General features: G+C 33.6%; 1 protein-coding gene across 1 annotated transcript; it reads right to left on the bottom strand.

The window, feature by feature from the left end:
* Positions 1 to 87: 87 nt before the first annotated feature.
* LOC111811844 (two pore calcium channel protein 1A) lies at positions 88 to 15,222 on the bottom strand. Its single transcript, XM_087118274.1, has 24 exons — positions 14,984 to 15,222; positions 13,859 to 14,002; positions 13,663 to 13,770; positions 12,891 to 12,986; positions 11,535 to 11,665; positions 10,825 to 10,885; positions 10,488 to 10,654; positions 9,679 to 9,784; positions 9,362 to 9,439; positions 8,215 to 8,276; positions 7,711 to 7,783; positions 6,961 to 7,026; positions 6,717 to 6,860; positions 6,264 to 6,321; positions 5,739 to 5,846; positions 5,560 to 5,623; positions 4,220 to 4,388; positions 3,780 to 3,844; positions 3,436 to 3,526; positions 2,675 to 2,761; positions 2,094 to 2,171; positions 1,243 to 1,280; positions 1,058 to 1,153; positions 88 to 626 (listed from the first exon to the last, which is right to left on the bottom strand). The coding sequence occupies exons 1-23, from the start codon at positions 15,122 to 15,124 to the stop codon at positions 1,075 to 1,077; spliced, it is 2,214 nt and encodes a 737-aa protein (XP_086974400.1). The 5' UTR covers positions 15,125 to 15,222; the 3' UTR covers positions 88 to 626; positions 1,058 to 1,074.
* Between the last annotated feature and the right edge of the window lie 171 nt (positions 15,223 to 15,393).

Raw genomic sequence — 15,393 nt, 5'->3', positions numbered from 1 at the left:
ATAAAAAAATTTACTCATCACGCATAAAAATTTTATATGGAAAAATCTCCACTAGAAAAGTTATTCGTCGATAAGACCCTAGCACTCTATTGGAGACGCCTGTAAAATTTTCAATTACAAAATCATGTATAAAATAAACAACAATAATCCAACGTGCGTATGAATTTTAAAAAAAAAATGGCCCATTACAAAAGTGGAGATGCTTGATTCCTCACACGTCGCATTATTTTATTACCAGCAATCATCTCGGACTTTGTGAATGGAGTGGTAAACGATGAGGCGAGAGGATTCCATAGTTTAAAAATCAAGAGTACAGTAATCCAACTGAAATCAAACTAGCAGACTGTATAGCTAAGCTCTCTCTCTCCTAATGGAGATCAAGTAAATAAAACTTTGGAAAGTCACCTGCTGTCTACGCAATTCAGATAACAAACTACAATAATGTTCATGCAGACTCCCCATCTTTAAGGTTACCCCCTTCAAAACTATCCACTGACATCAGGATTACAGGAAGTATGATGTGTAGGGATCATTTATACACGTTTTTTTGGTTCATTTGGAATTCTCGCATCACGGGGAACGGACGAACTGAAACTGGGAGCTTCATTTGACGAAAAATTCCTCATCTGCAGATTGTTTACACAGGCACAGAAATATATGGTGAGTGTCTGCAGGTGCTTGTCACGGAGGGAACATTTACAATTAAATAAGAGCTATTTTCTCATGGAGTAAGTTTGCGTCTTTGGTGCTATTGGTTCTTTGAGTACCGTGATATTTTGTATCTATTCTCCTTTTCCACGTTATTAGGTAACATCAACGTTACCAGATTATCAAATCGATGGGCGCGTAGCAGATAGATGAACCAAACGAAGCACTCGGATTGAAAGATAAAAATAAGTATGAGAGAAATGAATTCTGGCGAATGTGTCTAAATTCTCAACGCTCTTAATGTGAGGGAAATGTAATCAAAATATCAAAAGACAAGTGGGATGATGCAGCAACAATGCAGAGAGCGTTCAACTAATCAATTATTTGGGAACAAGGGTTGGCTGCTAACCTGGAAAAGAAACAGTACTAATCGGAATCCTTATCCAGTTCTGCACTCAACATATGATGGAGAAGAATGTCAACTTTGCGACTCCGAGTTTTAGTGCTGGAAAAAAAACCATAAAAATTTGTCACGTCAACATTTCAAGACAAATGGAGAGGATGGATGCATATTAAAACTACTTATTGTCGTACCCAACAAAACGTCGACGATCCTTTCTACTATCTCCGTCCTGAACCACAGAATTTAGATTCGCAAGTACAGTTAGTTGGACCTTCATGTTATCCCACAGTGAAAAAAGCACAAATGTTGGATAAATAGGCAAGCTTAATGATTGTTTCTTTATCCTTCTTTTTTTTTTTTTTTTTTTTTGATTGTCAGTGTAACCTAAAGTACCGGAATAAACACAATAAAATGGCAGAACCAGCAACGTTAATCTGAAAAACTAGGAGTGGAGCAGAGGAGGCAATTAGAAAAAAAGAAGTGTATAAAAGTACAAGATTTTAACATTGCGTGTCTAATTTATCGTCTCTAATTTTTTTAGAATCTGAAAGATTAAATATCTTGTGAGTAATCAAAAACAAAATTTAAAAGTTTCAAGGTGTTGATTATGGATATCAAAAAAAAAAAAAAAAATCAGAAACTAAACAAGTATTTCTTTTTTTTAATGATTAGTACTTCAACAACTATTGTAGATTTGTAGACTAGAATTTAATTGCAAAGGTTTGAGATTTTGTGGATAAATAATCGCAATAACTAAAGATATACACTCAAGCATTCAAAAGAAAAGGCAACAAATTTTCTCCCCAAAACTGATGTCTAATTGCTAGAATAAAAGTTCAGCAATATCAATCAGAAGAACAACGTACATCTCTAAATCCAAATATCTAGTCTTAATATATGTGTTTCAATCACATACTTTTTTTTTCAGTTATAGTAAGAGTTAATATAAATCATTAATTTGCATGAGGTCTCAATTTCTACTATCAATTGAAGTCCAGTAGTTCACAATACCCATCCTTCTCAAGGATCAGAAGATACTGACCTGATCCTGTTCTTCGCCATTTTCTGAAGATTCAATATCCAATTCAGCAAAGAATGCCTCCAAGACAAAGGCTACAACCTGAATCATATCACAATATTTTAAGTTTTTTAATTTATAACGCCATTATATCAAATATGATATGCATTCATCATAACTTTGACGAGAACACTGGAAACTTAACTAATAACTGACAATCATGTCAATCACCATGTAGCGGTGAGTGCAATAAGCCGTTGGTAATTACCAATTAAAGAAGGTTATTTTGGATTTTGTCGTTAGTGGAAAAAAGGAGAAGAAAAGATGAAGTAAAGAACATGAACCCTCCATTTATTTGAACTCCAATATTAACATTTCTTTTCAACAGTATCAATCTCCTCGTTATTTATGAAGGTATTGTGTCCAATTAAGAAAACAGTCTAGCATGTAATCTTAAAGGAAAAAAAATTCCTGGTGTAATCAGATTCCGTTTTATTCATGCAGCACTTCTCAGCAAGGAAGCCCATTTATTTGCAGCTATCATCATAGTAAAGATGTAAACGATAAGGTACGGGCATTGCATAAAAGCACAAAAGATAACTTACCAAATTTAAGAGCAGCAAAACGGTTATTAGGTAGAAACTGATAAAATAAACGAGGGTCCAAATGCTTCCTGTTAATTCCTTGTAGCTCTGAGAAGATAAATATTAAATTCAGCGACAAATTCCAGAGATGGTAAAGAAAAGTTATAGTAGGAAGGGAAAATGAAAATAATTACTTGAAACACAAGAATGAGGCATCTGTGAAATCCAACTTATGAGGCTAGAGTACATATAAATAAATACTACTTCGTATGTCATAGGGATAATCTTATTAGCATAAAGCAGAAATTCTAATCTTGTAGCCAGAAAATAATGCAGCAATCAACAAAGCCACAGAAATTAGGAAAAGGACAATGACAACTAGAATAAACGGAAGTTTGAAGCATCTGATTTTCGTGAAGGGAAAAGTTAGTATGACATTGCAGTACCCTTCTTTCTTCAGAATTTTGTTCCAAGATTAAGCTTAATTTCTTTTAGTTTTTGTTTTCCTTCATACTGAACCAAATACCAAAACCGTCAACATTCAATGGACATATCAAGGTATGTTTCAAGAAATTACAAATAAAATTTGATACCCATTCTAACTATTTGCATATAACATATAATCTAAATATTTCAATTTTCACTTTTAGATGCATATAACCATACCCCCAAAGGAGAATATAACAGATATACCGCTTTAGGTTTACAGGAGCCAGAAGCACAAAAAAAAAAAAAAAAAAAAAAAAAGAAAAGAAGAGGAAACTGATAATAAAAGAAGGTACCTGCATCCAAGCTTGCCAGTTTCCCATAACTAGCAAATTGAACAGTGTCACCATGCCATTAGGATAGTCGTTGAAATTGAAAAGTAGGTAGCTGACTCAGTCAAGGGAAATCTAAACAGAAAACGTTCTTCACAAGGACAATACAGAAAAAGGTTAAACTGGTTTCAACAAATTTTCAAAGAAAGCTCCTGCAGCCACAATGAATCCCTACTTAGAAGCCTATAAAAATTCAGAATCCACTATCAAAGTATTTAGAAGTATCTAGCCAAAAAAAATAATAATAAAAAATAAAAAATAAGAAGAAGAAGAAGAAGAAGAAGAAGAAGTAAAACATCTAAGGATACTCATCCTCATCCAGATCAGTCTTAGACAAAGTGGCATTTCCAGCATTAACAAGTCCTCCAAAGACCTTAAAAACGATTGAGACAAAAGCAAGGGCATTAGTGAAGACAGCAAAAAGTAAAGATATTTGACTACATTATATTACAATGACTAGAAACATGCACCGAAAATAGTTCAAAATCTAGAATGACCGACCGACATAAAAAGATACAATTACTAAAGAGTAAAATATATAATAATACAAATCAGGAGACATGATACAAACCTTAGGATTAAAGTTTAGATGATCAAAGTTTATGATCATCTAAGGACCTAAATTAGTCAGTTTATATGTTGCAACAAGATGCAATTTATGACAGGAAAAGCTAATAAAAGTGTATCTTATAAGATTCATTTCATTCTTCTATTTTCATAAATAGTTCATATCGATCAACGTATTTACCTGCACACCAAGATTGCAATAAAGACAGAGGACACAGAAAATGGTTCCTAGATATGGCATCAAACTAGGGATGAGAGTTAAAAAGGTAGCTAGAAAAGCTCGATATTGCCGGACATGCATTAGGAGCCTTATCAAGCGTAACATTCTTGCTATCAGAAGGTAGCGAATCCTGTAGGCAAAGAAGAGAAAAACAAAATTGTTTATTTTAGCAAAGATTAAAAAAGAACTACATGCTATACATTAGAAGAGAAGGTATTACGCTTGATTTTAATAAAGCTGAGTCAATGTAGTATAGAATTCCATGGTTTCACTTCTATAATGTCCATATCCGGTATGAACAAGACTAAAGTTAAATAGTGAGAAAGGATAGGCATGTGAAACCCTTTGCTAACAACATGCCCCTATATTAGTTTACAGCCATTTGGATAAACATTCAACCTATGCAGGGTCTATGTTACCAATACAATGAAAGAGAATCTTATTTCATGTGAGAAAGACAGGTGTTGATTGCTACACATATACATTTCTCCAGTTAATTGATACATGCTTCGTTAATCTCAAAACAAGCCGACTTCAATAAACAGATTCCACCACTCTCCCCTCAGACAAATAAAAAACAAAGAAAGGAAGAGTGGGCCTAAAATATGATGCAAGCCATGTCAACTATAATTGATAATACCAAAATATACAGCATGTTCTGATTTAACCATTTTCTTTGATAAAAACTAAATAGTTTTCTATTATGATCTATTTATTTAACTATTTGTGGATATTTGTGATAGCTTGTGCGCACCTAAGCTAATCCTATGAAACAATAATTTGACCCTGCAATTTCTGCCATAAAAAAAAATGCATAATATAAACATCCTAGGTAGGTGACCAAGATTAGCCATAGTTTGAACTTATTACCTTAAAAACATTTTGGTTATACTACTTTATCACAATACTTTAATTTTGTGAATCTGTGATACTTAAATATGTAAATGGATCCGGGTAATTACTTTTGCTCCTAAAGGCCTTTTTTTTTTTTTTTTTTTTCTAATGCTTTATTGTATTTTAACTTCTTGTGGATTCAAAGGATCTAAAGAAGAAGTTGAACAGAAATGCATCATGTACAGTATCTCACCCATCTCACCCAACTCTACCGTTATCATTTAACTTTTGAAATGTTAAATCAAAACATAGAAGTTTTAGGCGCCACTGAAAAGAGCAGCATTCAAAAGCAAAGGAGCCATCAATTTTTTCACTCATTCCGTAAGGGAATTAGACAGCAAGAGAATATCTTTATGAAAGAATAGAGAACATTTTGGTTTACACAGGATGGACAAAATTACTCTTACCATTCTCCATTTGAAAGAAAAGTTAGTCCACTGGGTGCAACGAAAGTTATAGTTTCTCCAATCACTGTCAAAGTAAAAGTGATACTAAAAAGATTGATAAAGAAAATATTAACACAATGAAAAATAAAAAAATTGACCCCCCTCCCCCCCTCTCTCTCACACACACAGATACTATTTACCTATAATCCACGTGACAAGGAAATCAAACTGATTTTGGCCATCTCTCCAATAGTTCAAAAATCCAAACGAGTAGATTTTTAGAGCCATTTCAACTACATATATCCAACCTGTTGGGAAAAAAAAAAGGATATTTTGTGTAAAATAAGAAAAAGATAACCATGGTAACAATCAATCACATAATTGCTTTCACATAATTGTTCATTGTTGTTGAATTACTTCGTTAGTTGGTTGTTTCGTGAGTAATTTATTCTTACTTAGGGGATTTGCATCCTATTGGATAGTTTCTCGTATAATGCTTTTGAATAATAAACAAAATCTTCGCTCAAGTTCTATTGAAGTTCAATCTCTTAAATGCTATGTTGCATTGTTTTTTCCTACCAAAAAATGATACAGGTTCTTCAAAGCAAAATAACCATTATTGAAATTTCAACCAGGAATACTTAATAAAAAGAAAATTGTAAGAAGTTGGAAACTACTACATAGTTATTTGAAGAAAATAAAATATTTCCTTATCAAGACCTTACCAAATACAAACTCGAGTTCTTGCCATGCTTTCTGACCTGCATTGTTTGCTATATCAAGCTGAAACACGAATACCAGAAGTTAAATGCCTTATAAGCTGCATTAAATTTTTTTTAATTAAATTGAATGGAGCTGCTACCAATTATTTCGATATTTCTTCAACAAACACATAAATATCAATTAAGATCATCGCTTAATATATTTGTATCAGAATCCAAAAATTGTGCAAACAAAGGAAAATAAAGGTGAAAGTACTTTATATAATCTAGACAAAATCAATTAATCGAATCCTCCATATGAGAGCAACATAAATCACAAGAGATAATAAACTCTATGTTTGAAAGATCAATAAGATTTCCATCCATGATAATGTGACAAAGTTGATTAAATTTCCATTCACGATAACATGACGAAGTTAATTACATAAATAAAATTATTATTTAAGCAAGTCTTACAGTTGTTTCAATAATAACAGCAACCAGGTTCAGTATGAGGATAAAAGATACAGCATATCCAAATGTGGGGCTCCGCACAAATGCTTTCAACTTTTTTGAGAAAACTGAATGGTAGATCGAAGGATACCCTTCAAACCATGAAGGCTGCAATCATAGTAATTCCGATAAGCAAATTAAGCCCTTATTCATTCTGTTCACTCCTCAGTAGTTTCAAAAATTCATGGATAAAACTATAAAGACTTACAATGTCCTCCTTCTGGAACTTCAAGGCTATAGCATTGCAAAGATCAGCGAACTCATTCATATTAATCTACATATGAGGAAGGAATCCAAATAAAATCAAGGAAGATAAAGAAAATTGTTTTTAATTGCTTATATGTGTGCGTGTGTGTGTGTGTATTCATGTCAACAAGAAAAACAGCTTAAGGGCCAGGGGTAGAGAGAACCCATCCCCAAAAAGAAGAAAAACCTGGTATGTTCGTCTGTACATAACTGAAGATATAATCCATCAGTATGTTTATTATAATCACAAATTGAATATGCAATCAAGCCTCAGTAATTAACCATAACTGGGGAGACTTTTCATAAGCTTCTTTCAGGGCATAGGTTTCCTATAAGTAAAGGTTATTGTTTCAGTGGTGTTCCTCTTTTCTTTTCTTTTTTTAATTGTTCTTCCTTTGTATTTAACCTTAATATGGGAGTCTTTTCGTAAGCTCCTTCAGAGAATAGGTTTTTGTATGCAACTTTTTACCATATCAATAGAAGTTTTTGTTTTTGTTTTTTTTTTTTTTAAATAATAAACAAATAAAATTGCGTTCAAGGTCCCGTACCGACACACTTTCACAAATTCAAGTAACTAATGTGCCTTAACTTATCACTACCACCCTCATCCAATACTAGCTAGGTTGTAACTTGTAAGGATGAATATAAGTTATTTTGAGAACAAGAATCCAAAAAAATTATTTAGTTTAACAATTTTGAGGAACTAATGTACCTTAAAATCACGACTGTCATCCAGCTCATCAAATATTAACTCATAATCATCCCTTGATACTTTCGGCAAAGACCTGAGCATAAATGTTACAATCTTGAAAATGTAAGACTAGTCAACGGGCAAAAGCTAAAACTAAGATTTCTTCTACACCAGGCAAACTACAAAATTGAAATTTTAGCCTTAGTCTGAAAGATAAAACTCTGTACTTTATGCCTTTGTATTCACTGCCTAATTCCACATGCAATCAGCGAAAATAAGATGATCATGAAATATGATCATAAGAAGCAAGAATACAAATTTCAGCAGGTGTTTGATCGTAAAATTAAAAAAAAAACAAATAATAACCAACAGAAAGAATTATAAAAACTTGAGAGATACACAGGATGCCACTATGAAGGATTATTAGTTTTTCATCAAGCACTTTTGCAAGTATTTCTGACTTCGCTGTAACAAATTAACTTCCAAAACTGGCAAACGAAAGAAAGGTAGAGAAGGTACAAACACCTGTATCTGTTAAGTTCTTCTAAAAGTGCAAGGCATTGCTCTTTATTGATAAACCCAACGTTCTGTAAAGACATGAGGAGGTAATCAACATGCAGTATCTTCACCATGAACTTTTGAAGAAAACAAGATGTTGGATGGTAACGTGGACCATATTTACCTCGTTATTCTAGTCAACAAATAAAATCGAAAAGGCACAGAACCAACAACTCAAGGTAAAATGGGGACACTCAGCAGAACCTTTATCCACGACAATGCAACATTGAATGATCACATACAAGAATTTTAATAAACCAGCAGCGGACAGACTCTAATATGAAAAGTGAATTGGAAATAGAGTTGTGGAAGGGGAACGAACGCAAGTACATCCATTTAGCCAAATACTTAGTGGCATGGTTATAGGTATGAAGGGTAAACCAAAAAATAGTAGCACGGCATCAAATGGGATTTTAATCAAGTCCTCCATTCTCTAAATCAAAATTGACACTACCTAAGTTTTTTTTTTTTTTTGGATAAACACTACCTAACCAAGTTTGACGTCATGATACAAGTCCACTACATAAATGAAGCTTAGATGTCCTTCTTAAAAACATAACTCTAACTAAGTCATGTCCTTCATTAAAGCGTAGATGATACCCATATACATATCCCAAAAGGGACATCTTATTATTTTCTTCCAACAACGAAAAACTCTCCATATAGCTCTACCTTCCATAAAATTATCTGCTGAATGTTTTCACCCTGGCTTTTACACGTTGATACCCAATGAAAAAGCATAAGAAACACTAATAATTTCTATACAACTATCAATAATAATAGCAATGCTCAAATGCTCAAAAACTAATACCATCATTTTTCAGTCATTTCTATATAGTTACAAGCCCGACCTATCTCAATTCAGATAATTAAAAACAGTGTCCTCCCCTATCTTAATGTTTTTTTATGTTTAATAGAAAATTTACCATGAGAAATTTCTAGTACACAAACAAGAAGAAACCAGGAAATAAAAACTGAACAAGAACAAGACAGATACTTGCCCCCAATGTAAAAGTATGACAAGATTCTTTCATCAAAATTAAATAGGATCTATGAGCCACCCATTTAAAACTTTGAAGATGCAAGCTAGATGGTAAATGGTCACAATTCTTACATTAGTATCCATAAGACCAAAAGCTTTGGCCAATATACTTTTCCTCAAGCGGTCCATCTCGGAAATTTGTTTAGCAAGCTAAAAAATTCATAAACAATAAAAATTAGAAAAAACGTGAGCTTTTGTATCCATATTAAAAAAATAATAAAGTAAGTAAATCAACTTTCGTTGATGAACTACGAATGAAGTAAGTATCTGGAGACGGGAAAAGGATCTGTGGATGAAGCAAGAAACGGGCCGACAAAATTGAGTACTAAAGCCAATTGAAGCCTTCGATAACTATTTGCACTGGCAGAGCATGGTAAAATAGTATTTACCTGACTTTTAAAGCTATCGTATACAACAGCAAGAATCAAGTTTGTAACGAAGTAAACTCCCAACAGCACGTAAAGAACAAAAAAGAGACAATACCAACGAGATGCCCTGTAAAAGACAATATAAGTCAAAGTAATGCTTACTTTAGAATGTTGGAGAAACGTCTTTGAACATGCATTCTACAGTTAATAACTTCAATAATGCATCAACAAAATTCTATTATAACTCTTTTACATTTGATGGAAATTAATAACAATGATACTTCATACCACTCATAATTCATTAATTAATGTAACCTTAAAATACCATTAACATCTCAAGGACATGAATTCTATCAAAATCAAGTAATTCTATCTCTAGAACTAATATAGTAAACTAGTGGCACTGTGCAATGTTAGCGTTCAAATTGAAAGTTCAAATGATTTGCTACTATTTTGAATATCACAAAATGTATGAATGTATGCTACACCATCATTAAACGCCCACCAACCAGTACAAAATTCAGGAATGTGATAGTGATTGAGAAGGGGGAATAATTTTCCCTCTAATCAGAAAACTGGGATATCCTTGCACATAGCTCGTATACAGTGCTTCTTGCTACCACAGGCAACATAGTTTCCTAAACTTGTATCTTGGATTGTATAGCAGAATGACAAGTTAACAACCATTTCCAAAATTTACAAACTTCAAAGGGTTATCAATTCACTTCAAAGGGAATGAAGAAGAAAACGAATACAAGTCTAACTGATAGAAAAATATATCAATAAAAAGCCACTAACAGTGTCTTAATCGTGCTAAATTACCCACTTACTTGTAGGCAGGTATCCAAACATCTGGACTATTGGATGTAGTGAACAAAATAAACATTTGATATAATGTGGCTCCAAAAGAAGTAAATACTATTTTTCCCTGCTGTGTATCCTCAAATATAACATATGCCAACCAGCTGGAAAACAGAAGAAACAAAAGCCCTAGAGCCTGCAAGAAAATGAAAATAACGTAGTAAGAATTGGTATAATAATTGGCATAATATAATGTTAGGCTCAGTTCTTCAACTTTTCGAGCAAAGGAAAATATAAGATGTGATATAGGTATATTGTAAATTCTGCCTAAACAGAGTATTTATTATGCCAAAATTATATACGAACCAAGACATTCAAGTATGTGCCAAGCATTCCAGCCAGGATGATGATGCTCTCCCGGAGATGCCTAAGGACCAAATGAAATGATTAAATTTGTTGGGTTTTCTTTAGAGTAAACAGTTAAATCATAAATAGGATCGACTCCCACCAATAAGGAACAAGTATCAGATATCAAGGAAAGAGGTAAGTCAAAATCAGAACATTTGAGTTTACATCAGCAATTAATGAAGATAAAATGTTAAGGCCCCATCAAAACTTAACCTTTTACCTCTAATACATTATCTCAAGCCGACTTTCTTCAATCATTAGAAGGAGAGAGTACTATTGATGGTCATTTCAAATATCAAGAGACCCAACAACGGCAAAAATTAATATTACACAGAAATTTTATCTTTAAATGAAATGTATGAAGCTCCCTTGTCTTAAATCTCCGCAACACATCCGCCATGTTAAATGCTTGTTTTTATCTTGGATAATTACCTGGCAATTAATATGAGCTAACTAGTCCATGTTAACCCACTAAAATGGCCATCTCGAAACAATCATTTGCTAATAGTAGTATAAGCAAACTCGTTTCTTAGAATTAAATTACTTGCTGATACAAGGGTAGATGAAACAAGCTTCTTTGAATTAGATGCTACAAATATCTTTAAGTACATAAGGTGTGATTCACGTATGACAAGCAAAATAAGAATCTTGTCAAGAAAAAGATATACCTGATATTCATGATGAAAAAGACAACCCTTATATATGGTGCAACTCTGAATGGAAGATAATCAAAGGCCACTGGCGACAAATATAGGGTATAAATGACAAAATCGGCAACCAAAATAATTGTGCAAACGACCTGGAAAATGGGGAAGATATAGAATCAATTACATAAAAACTACTACATCATAGCCACCAAAACCTGATAGGGTATTGACAATTCATAAGGAAGCGATTCCAATTATTAGAATGTTGACTTGCCCATTCTAGAAAATTTATAAAACTACCTTTAACCAAGGGTACAAGAAAAATATACAGCAATGATTATAATCTTAAGATGAAGTGCGATGTAAACAAAATGTATAATTCATAAGATAATAAAATATGATAACCAAACACTTCATCATTTCGGTAGGCTCTGGTTGTATGTTCAAGTTCAACATATCAAAAATAATTCAGTGAAAGCAATAAATCTTGCATTTCTGCTGAAGCTTTTTAGTCACTTAACAAACTTTTTTCGTTTCCTAGAAGACATCCATCTAATTATTGCTAATCTCTTGTACGGATAATGGTTAGAAACAACCAACCTCCACAATGGTATGATATTATCCACTTTGAACATAAGCTATCATCGCTTTACTTTTGGTTTCTCCACAAAGCCTCATTCCAATAGAGATGGCGTCTTTTACTTATAAACCCACGATCTTCCCCTTAATTCGCCAATGTGGGACAACTCTTCCCAATAATCCTCAACAATCCTCCACTCGAAAAAATACACCATAAAGCCTCCCCTAAGGTCTCCTTCTCTGGAACCCTTGGAACAGCTCTTCTCTGTAGTGAGTCACTTTGACTACACCATCGAGGCTCACAACTTCTTTGTTCGACACTTGAGGATTCTATCGACATTACTAAGTTAAGGGCATGGCTTTGATACCATATTAGGAACAATGAACCTCCACAATGGTATGATATTGTCCACTTTGAGCATAAGCTTTCATTGCTTTACTTTTGGTTTCCCCAAAAGGCTTCATTCTAGCGGAGATGGTGTCCTTACTTACAAACTCATAATCTCCCCTTAATTAGCCAATGTTGGACTACTCTTAAATCATCAACAATAACTTCCATAGGAAAGAAAATAATTTATATGTGCACTTTTGACATTAAGGGCATAAGGAAGTTGTCTTTATGCTCAAATTACTCGAAACATGAAAAGTGAATGTTTTCCAATTACCAAGTATCGAGCCTTCAAAATCATTCATAATTCAAATTACTTCAACTTCATTTATAGTTCAAATTACTTCAAGTTCATTTAAAGTTCAAACTAATTTGGATACCTATCAACAAAAGAGACGCTGGACAAGTACCTTCAATTGGTTCAAGGGATTTTTCCAATAAAGCTGAGCACCTTCATATGAAATTGGGAAAAAAGTGTGTATCGTGAGTATTATGAGAGTCGTGGCCTGCATTTAGACGGTAGAGATTCAATGAAACAGACAATGACTAAAGTTGAAAGTGGGAAATAAACAAGACTGAAAACTTCACAAGATTAGTTTCTGGATGCATGATGATACTTAGAAATGTAGATAATCTGGAAAATTAACATCCATCATTGGTGAAATAGCTTTCCCACTGAATTTTTTGTGAATATCGTTTGAGGAAACCAAGAAACTTCATAACCAGTTCAATTAAAACATGAAACAATTAAAAATCTCTAAATGACAGATTTCTACATGTAATGCTATTTAATCTCACACAGCCACTTGTATCGAAGGTTACTATACATATTACACTTTCAATGAATGAGATTCTGTAAACAGTGGAGTATACAGCATCTACAAGCAGCATGCTCCTGCAAATTATATTTGAGTATATAAAGCATCTCATCCTCCTCCAATATAATAACTCAGTTTTGCTTCCGTGCTTATGTACAGTAGCATTCATATATATAATTTATAGTAACAAGTACTAGGACAAGTATGCATTGAAACTGCCGTGAGAACGCAGTAAAACTATTCCATCACATAATCTATTCTGGCGAAGCCATAACATGAGTAACTCCAACTTGACTGAAGTAGAAATAAAAAAAAAAAAAAATTTAAAGATAATAATAACGGAATTTATTTAGTTTTTTCTTACCTCATATATAAGAGATTCAACAGCTGTTAAGTACGGCAACTGCCCAAGAAAGAAATACTCCCTATCATTACAAGAATGCGTCTCGTATTTGGAGCACCACAAAGGTTTCTGTAGATGTTAATATATTAAAAAATGAATAAAAACTTCTTTTTACGACTGAAAACAAAAGGAATGTCAAAAAAATGGAAGAACAAACCTCAAAGAAATTTAGAATTATCAGCGCAAAGAAATTTAAGGACCAAAGAAAATCAAATCTAATGAAAATGAAGTAGAGTCTTGCAGCACTCTGAAAGTTTGACTGATCAAGAATTTTCTCGGGTATACCAATGCCATCTTCAGCCTGCAAAATTCAGTCTCTATCAGCAATGACAAAAATGTTCCGTTGGCCAAGGTTTAAAGTAAAACTAAATCCTTTTTTCCATAAACTCTATGAGAGAATCCTTGTTTCATTGACAAAGTTAATTGTTAGCACAAATCTTGAGCTTAATTAATCAATATTCCACACACGTTTGTACCATTTCTTGGCATAAAAATAAAGATGAGCACAGACACTAACAAAAAAAAAAAAAAAAAAAGCAGAGTCAGGGAAACAAAATAAAGGTAGGGGACCGCCATTTTAGAAAAACTTCCATTTTGCTCTTTCCATTCTAGCACTTATCAGTTGTCGAATGAATATAGAAAATTATTGAGTTGAAGTTGAAAGAACACAAAATTTCTCATTAATAGAGCTTTTTGTTTATTATTGTTATTGAGAAAATATAGCAGAGCATATGTAGCCACAAGCAAAATAAGTAGCATATACCTTCAGCTATACTAATGAAACATAGAGACGTCAAACAGAAATTATGCTCAGTTTTGAAAATCTAGAAAAGTAAAACCATCTATTCTCGCAGAGAATGATGAGAATTGGAAATAGGATTAGAGCTCAGAGGGAGATAGATTATCGATGAACGTTGAATTTAAAAACAATATATTAAGCTGGAAGTACAGTAAAAATAATCTTCTATGCAAAACTACGACCAGTTCCAAGACATTCCACCGCTAAACCACTCCAATACCAAGGTCATTTCTCCATAGTCACAAATCCATATCTGAAAAGGCCAGGCACAAGATAAAGATTCCGCAAACCAAAAATCCGTCGAAACAATCCAAATAAGATTCAAAACTCATCATACTTAAAAAGACACAGCTCCAGCAAAGGTAGAGAAACAAGGATCACAATGTTCAGTGAAGTGATAAAAGATCAGAACACATTTCCATCACCAATGAAAGAAGAAAAAAAAAACGCGCGCGAGAATCAAATGCGGCAAAAGAGTCTAACCAGATCCACAAGAGCAGCTGCTCTTTGGTACGCCGAGCCATAAGCGATGGCATCGGAGCGGCGCCTAAACCTGACATGCGGAATCTGACGTCTAGAGCTGGAGCTACTGCTACCTTCTCCTCCCAGCAGAGATTCCTCCATGTCCTTCGTTGGAGACTTCACAACAAACTGAAACTCACAGCAGAGGTAACAAAAGGAGGGAGATGGGAAGTTGGTGAGGGAGCTTCAATTTTGACATGAAATATTAAGAAACTCAATTAATGGACGTTGAATTTTGGAATTTACGGGATTGCCATCTAATTGAAAGGATAGTGACATGGCAGAGACATGTGGCATGCCACGTAATTGGATCCCCGGGATATTAGGGCTGAATTCGGTGTAAGCATCTCCACCATAAACATTTAGTTACC

Source organism: Cucurbita pepo, chromosome 15 (assembly GCF_057944985.1).
Source record: "Cucurbita pepo subsp. pepo isolate OVF chromosome 15, ASM5794498v1, whole genome shotgun sequence".
NCBI lineage: Eukaryota > Viridiplantae > Streptophyta > Magnoliopsida > Cucurbitales > Cucurbitaceae > Cucurbita > Cucurbita pepo.
This window is presented reverse-complemented; position numbering and strand designations above follow the sequence as displayed.